This window comes from Geospiza fortis, unplaced genomic scaffold (genome assembly GCF_000277835.1).
Source record: "Geospiza fortis unplaced genomic scaffold, GeoFor_1.0 scaffold271, whole genome shotgun sequence".
In the NCBI taxonomy this organism is placed as follows: Eukaryota; Metazoa; Chordata; class Aves; order Passeriformes; family Thraupidae; genus Geospiza; species Geospiza fortis.
Genome location: NW_005054405.1, coordinates 2,462,093 through 2,469,041, shown reverse-complemented (window position 1 = coordinate 2,469,041; position 6,949 = coordinate 2,462,093). Strand labels below are relative to the sequence as shown.

The 6,949-nt window shown below is 40.8% G+C and overlaps 1 protein-coding gene across 1 annotated transcript in view; it reads left to right on the top strand.

Moving 5' to 3' along the window:
- The first annotated feature begins 1,028 nt into the window (after nt 1–1,028).
- Nucleotides 1,029–6,949, top strand: part of GTF2A1L (general transcription factor IIA subunit 1 like) — a 10,081-nt gene continuing 4,160 nt past the window's right edge. The window contains exons 1-6 of the mRNA XM_005426212.1: nt 1,029–1,049; nt 1,599–1,700; nt 2,001–2,124; nt 3,516–3,571; nt 4,540–4,633; nt 5,866–6,463. Of these exons, the coding sequence (XP_005426269.1) occupies nt 1,029–1,049; nt 1,599–1,700; nt 2,001–2,124; nt 3,516–3,571; nt 4,540–4,633; nt 5,866–6,463 (995 nt within the window). The remainder of the gene's footprint in view (nt 1,050–1,598; nt 1,701–2,000; nt 2,125–3,515; nt 3,572–4,539; nt 4,634–5,865; nt 6,464–6,949) is intronic.

Genomic DNA, 6,949 nt, shown 5'->3' with positions numbered 1-6,949 from the left:
AGGGGTTGGCCCTGCGTATCTGCGGGGTGCTAGCGACACTGGGCCGGCCGGCGATGCCAGGGAGGGCGGTGGAGGCCTTTGTGCCATGGCGGGGTCTGGCTCCTGCAGCCTCTCCCTTCCTGGGGCTGCCTCAAAGGATGGGAATCGCAGGAGAGGGAGCCTTGGAGGCTTTGTTGGAATGGTATCTGCATGAGCTCCTCCTGCCACCCCACTGTGCACGAGTAGAAGCGGAGTTGGACAGTTCCCGCTATGGATGGCCTGGTTCTGGTGGAGGAGTGTAAAGGGGTTAAGCTGGAGTACAATAGCGTCTGTGCTGTAACCATTTTTCTCTAATTTGCAAGCATGTGGTGTTTGAATTTTACAGTTGCTGTGTGCAGTTTTTATATAGCACAATAAATATTTGTACTCACTGTAGCTTGGCAATCCTGGGGAGAGGAATAGGCCCGTTGAAAGATTTACATTTAGATTTTCTTCTGGATTAGCAGTGAAGGCAGAGCATTTGACATATGGGTTGATCAGCACCTTTAATGTAGAGGAAATTTTTTCCCCCCTTTTCATCTTTCTAGTATCCTGAAAAAGTGCTGGGGGACTGTTTGGAGGTTGATAACCCCTGATAAGAAATTATGCATGAGTATGGTTGTTTTAAAGTAGTTGTGTTGGTTGCTTTTTCCAGAAAGCATAACATGTTAGTTCTTAATATTGTCTTTTCTTTGAAAAGAAATTGTTTGTCATCTGCACTTTAGAACAATTTTGAATAAGTAAAATACTAATTTGATATTAAAAAAATATTTTATTAATCCAGAATCTCATAAGGTTTCCTAAAATATCTCAGTTTCATTTTTCACTTTGTGTAGGCTATTCTGGTGGTGATGAGAGTCAAGATTAATAAGCTTTAAATTGATAAAGGCTCACTATCTTACATTTGCATTGGAGTGTAGGATTCTTGAAGCTCATGTGTATCTGCTGCCCAGGAATGACTGGAGGATTAGGATTTAATCACTGACATCATGAGCAGAAGAAGGAATAAAATGTTCTGTTGGAGTCCTGTTGTAATGTAAGATGGATGATCTGCGTTGATAAAAGTAGTGTTCAAATTTCCACTTAGGTTACTATGCAGCATCAGACTGTTTCCACAAAGAAAACACCAAAAAAATGTCAGTTACTTTTCGTGGGTTCCCACATTCTGCTTCTGATGGAACTGGCAGGGTTCATTTTTAATAGCTTGTATTATTGGTTGGCCCTTAGATTAGGAGCAATGATTGCAGTATGATACAATGGGTAAGACAAGCTTGTTTGAAAATACAGCACAGCAATGGTTTTTGAATGTTTCTGGGATTTTCTTAAGCATTTACCAAATTATTGGTAGCCTAAACAATAATTTGGGGCTCAAATCCAGTACTTTTTTTAGAATGTTAGATTTAAAAGAATGAATGGACTTGCAGACCTTTGCATTTGTCATTCATTTTATGAAATCTGATCTGTTCATGCTGTCCAGTTTGTAACAGCAGTTTATGAGGTGAGATTAGACTTTGTGCTATCTTTTCAAATGACTTAATGCTCATCTTAACTGCAAAACATTTATTTTTTCCCTAACGTAGCCTGAGCTATACAAGTCCATCATCGAAGATGTGATTGAAGGTGTGCGGGAGCTCTTTGCAGAGGAGGGTGTAGAAGAGCAGGTTCTGAAAGACTTGAAGCAGGTTTGTTGGGTCCCCTTGCATTAATAGCAATTCTGTTTGTGTTTTTCTTTTGAGATGATGGACCTGTCCATTTCTTTGTTCTCCAAAACATGCAGACTTTTGCCCTGGCTTAAGAGTTGCAAGTATCCTGCAAGTGATGTGGGGGCTGCTGGGAGTTGAAATTGGTTAGTTTTTGCTGTCCTATTTGTTGGATACAATCAGTCAATTTACTCTTGGAAAAGCTGGGAATACCTGATTATCTTTTTTGATGCAGTTTGTTTTTAAAGCTGATGTTTGTTGACCTTAATAATCTTGCTGCAGCTTTGGGAAACGAAGGTGACACAGTCCAGAGCAACAGAAGGCTTCTTCAAACACAGCCACTGTTCTCCACGGTTCAGTCTGCAGCTGCCACACAGCTCTCACAGCCTTTTGCAGACTTCAGCAGGTCAGATGTTGTTGGACACAGTGCATGCAATTTAAGAATATCTCATTGACTTAGGGATGTTTTTGGAAGACTTTCAATAATCTTGGTTTGTGTATGTATCTTATGCATATATCTAGCTTGATGTGATGTGGAACGGTAATTATTTGAAAGCAGGATTTGACCAGTAAATGTTGAATTAACCTTAAATAAATGAATAGGATTCTGTCTACATGCTTTTGATCAGCTGCTCATTTCTAGTGGCAAAACATGCAGAGAGTTTTAGCCTCCTTGTCTGCAGTCCTCCAAGTCTGAAGTGCTTGTAGCACTTCAGTTGCAAATTTACCTGCAGGGTCAAGCTCCTGTTTCCCCTTTTAATGTGTGTCCTGATGTGCAGGGGTTTTATGGCTCGTTTGTGCCATGCAGTTCTGCTGTCAGGTTGGGGTTTAATCTCCTTCTCAATTTGTTAAAATGTAATCCCTTGCTCAAACAGAAGAGAGGAAGCTTTTTAGTTTATCTTTCAGTTAGTTTTTCTAAAAGCAGCATTCCAGTTGCAGAGGAACACTTGACTTTCACACAGTCTCTGACATCAGGACCTATTCTTCTTAATAAAGTCCAGCTGACCACTGTGGTATTGTTGTGGTAGAGTGTAGTACTCAGCTGAGACTTATCCCAAAGTGAGAGGCTGTTAGGACCTTTGCCCATGAAGGACAAACCCCATATGAGATGATTTAATGAAAATCCATGTTGCAGTGTATTGCAAGCTTGGGCAGGCATTCTTTATCAGTGGGGTTCTTTACTTTTTTTTTCTTTTTTTTTTTCTTTTCCTTTCTTGTGTGTGTTTGGGTTTTTTTTACAGTCTTCCTAGTTGAATGAACTGTTTTTGGAGGCAGGTGTTTTATTAGTTCCATGTGACTAAAGGGAATATACTTTTGCGTTTGCAGGCTGTTGGAGATTTTATATTTAATGAGCCTTTCCTTCTTACTCTTAAGTTTTTAAAGGGCAGTACTAAGGCCAAGCAGTCTGAGTAAATCTATTTGTTTCTAAAAAGGGGATTTGAATTGCCCCATGGCTAGAGATTTTCAAAGTAGGTAGGGCTACCTAAATTGCTTGCTTCTAAAAGCCCAGGAAAGTTTTCCCTTTGCCCTTTTTTCTCCCATGGAATTCAGTATTGGGTGCTGTTGAAAATCTTACCCTACTGTTCCTACTTTTAGCATCATTGGATTTACTCTGCTGTGAAAAAACTGCTTGCATGTTTTCCTCAAGTTGACAAGGCAATACTTGTGCTCACTAATGAGGATGAAGTGAAGTTAGATTGCTTTAGTTTCACCCATGTTTGCTGTAAATTATTGAATGATAACTGTATCCAAGAAATTAATGTTTTTTGTAAAGTGTTTTTTTTTATTTTTTTACAGCTTCTTATGTCATCCAAGCTGGCAGAGGTTTTCAGCATTTCACAGCAGCAAAACTGGTATGTGGCTGTAGTGATGTTTTACTTCAATTTTGATTATGTTGGACTCCTAAAATTTTTAAATTTTTTGCCAGTTATTAATAGGCTTCAGGAGGGAGAGTTGTAACACTGCTGCTTCTGTTGGAGCAGTGAAAAAGGATGGGCAGTACCAGCTGGTTCTGCAAGAAGTGAAGCCAGAAATGTTGGAAAGACACAGCTGCCTGTATTTAGCCCATAGGATGAAAGTGTAGTGGAAATGGCACAGCTACATATACTTTTAAAAGAAAAAAATTATTACTGGTTGTTAAAATAGTGCATGGCTGGGAAATACTACCACTAGGGAAGCTGGGAGCAGCATTATCTGTGAGGTGTAGAAATCATCCAGAAGGAAAATGAGTGTTTTTATAGTTGACAAGTTTGGAACTCTGGGCGTAGCAAAATTTCTTTGGGGAGCCGCCACTGATTGCCAGAGCTTGATGAACTTACTGAGTGCCTCCTGAGCCTCAAGCTAAGTAGCTTGTCAAGTTGAAATATAATATTGGGAAGATGTTTGTGCAATATGTGCGTTTCCTGATTGAAAAGTTGGATTTCCTCAGAAGAGCTAGATTAAAAGGGAGCTGTATATCCAACTTTTTGCTTCCCAGGAGGAAAAGAGACTATGAAGTGGCTTCATAGGCCTAGGCAAGAAACCTGTGCTATGTGGAGTAATGCATAAACTTAGGTGAAAGTGACTTTTACTAGAAAAACACCTTTCTGGATGGTGGGTACTTGAGGGGATTATGGAAAAAATTGCCTTAACAAAAAGGGAGTGTGATAGCTGGAAAGCAGGAAACACGTGAGAATACTCTTCATCTGTCTAAATCTCAGAAGCATGATGCAGCTTTCCAGTGAAGATGAGCACAGAGAGGCCCTCACTCCTGTTTCCTGTGGATACTCCAGGTGTGGCACTCAGTGCCCTGTCCTGCCTAAGCCCGGCTCTTGTGTTGCAGGGGCCCCCACGAGTGGGTGTGACTCTTGCTCTCCCTTCGTGTGTTGCTTACCCTTTACAGATGCCAGCTGGAGTGATGCTGCAGCCAGCGCCAGGTAAGGGTAACAAGGGCATGTCAAACCTTGCAGTGCCCTGGGGATGTTGAAGGACAGTCCCAGGGACAGTAGATGAAACAGATGAGAAGTTAAAGTGTAGGGTAGAGGCAGTTACCCTCCTCTTTGTACTTTGTTTTTGCAGTGGCTGTGTGGGGGAAGTAACTGCAATGATTAGTTGGTGTGTCAGTTTTACAACTCTTAACAAGTGCTTTCCTTTGTTAGCCCAGACACAGGTATCTCCTTCTCCCTGTCTCTCTGGGACAATCTTCTATGCTCTCAAAAAGCTAAAAGCACTGTGGTGCTTCAGAGACAAAATTGATTTCTTATTCAAATAAAATCCAGCTATCCATTAACCTTTTTGATCCCGTTCTTTTGGTGATAACACTGCTTGTACAAAAACTGCTTGTACTGCTTTGGTGTGATCAGTGGAAGGCTTAGTTCAGTCATTGACTCTTCTCTCAAACAGCTGTTCTTTGATGAAAACTGATGTCTCTAGTTATCTGTTTCAGATATAATTCCTGAAGTTATGAGACCTGTAGCCTGGTACCAGTGACTCTGTCTGTGTGAGCATGTGTGTATGGGGAATAGTCAAGTTAAATTTGGAACTTGGCTCTGGCATCTCAATTCTGACTCTGATAGTAGTAACTTTAAGCATTCAGTATTTGGACTGGTTTTCTTAAGAAAAGATACATAAACTAGGGGTTGGTTGGTGTTTTTTAAAACTAAAATTAGTTTTAGGTATTGGGTATTCTTTCTAAAAAACGTAAAGGTTTTTTAGAGAGAATACCTGAATGTCCTTAAAGGGATGAACTCGTCCTGTAGCTATGGACTAGTTTACTGTTTCATTTTGTATTCCTTAGTTTCTGAGATGACATGGAAAAAATTAAAACCTAGGGTATTTATTTATTTATTTATTTATTTATTTATTTAAAATCCAGTATGTAGTTAAATTACTACATTGAATTGAACTTACTGTCATAGGGCACTGTGTAGGCCAGACCCAAAAACAGGTATAAACATGATGGACTGGCTGGAAGCCGTGATTCAGAAAGCTTCTGAATGCCTGATTTTCCAGGGCTGGAATTGTGCTTGAGGAAAGTTTTGCTTTGCAAATGTCCTTTTTCTCATGTTTGCCCTTGTGTTTGCTCTTGTTTTTAGTGGGGACAGGTCAGTGGCCTGGATGAGCCTGTAGTTTCACCTGCTGAAGCAGTTTTAAACTCTTCTCTCTGCAGGGCAGCTTTACAAGGTGAATGTGCCTGTTGTGGTCACACAGGCCTCAGGAGATGGAAGCATTCTCCACTACCCTGTGCAGCAGATGTTTCATCCCCTTGGGCAAGCTTCAGTTCTGCAGGCCAGCCTTGCCAGTGTCACCCAGCTGAATGCATCTGCTGCCCATGCAGCTGGTGAAACACTGCAGCCCCAGGAGGCTGCTCTCCAACAGGCTGTGCTGTTTAAATCAAGCTATGTGGAAAAACAACACCTGGAGAACTCTGCTACCTTGGTCCAGCAGCCTTCTGTGAGTCTGCAGGAATATGAAATTAATGCAGTGTTGAATCAATGCAGTGAATCCACAGAAAAATTCCAGCATGACAACCTTCGTACAGCTGTGTTTACTCCAGAATGCTCTGAAGGACTTTTTATTGATGAATCCTTGGCAGGCAGCTCAGGCAGTGTCCTGCTGGATGTGGAGGGGCAGCTGGATATGGAGCATCCGGAGCTGCTGCAGCAGCAGGTGTCTGATGATATCATTGACCTGATTATTGCAGGGGAAAGTTTGGATGAAAATGCATTTCTGAAAGATCAGGGCAGCATGGCTTCCTCTGACAAGGTAAGGCCTTTTGTTTCTCAGCTAATGAAAGTACATCTGTTAGAGGGGGTTGTTTGAACACATTTCTAAGTGACAACTAGCACCTCTAAATGAGAAGAACAAAAGTTATTTTGATTTTATGGTTCAATCTTAAGCTTGTTTAGAATAGCAGTAGCTGACTACTTGTTTTTACATTAAGAATTTGTCAAAACTACTGTGATTGATGAGAATATCAATTTAAAAGTACTGAAAAATGTAATGGATAGATAGACTGTATTAGACTTATTGATTACTTTGGAGAATCATGGGGGGTTTTTTGTGACTAAGCAGACATGAAAGACTCCTTGGGACCTTCCATATCATTCTGGCATGATCTGCATATGGATACTGGTCCATTGTAGGGAACATGCTTTTGCAGGATCAGCTGGGATTAATTTTATCTTGTAATGTGTGAAGAGTATGAAAGATGTATTGAGAATGCATTCAGGATGAAAAGTCAAATTTGATAA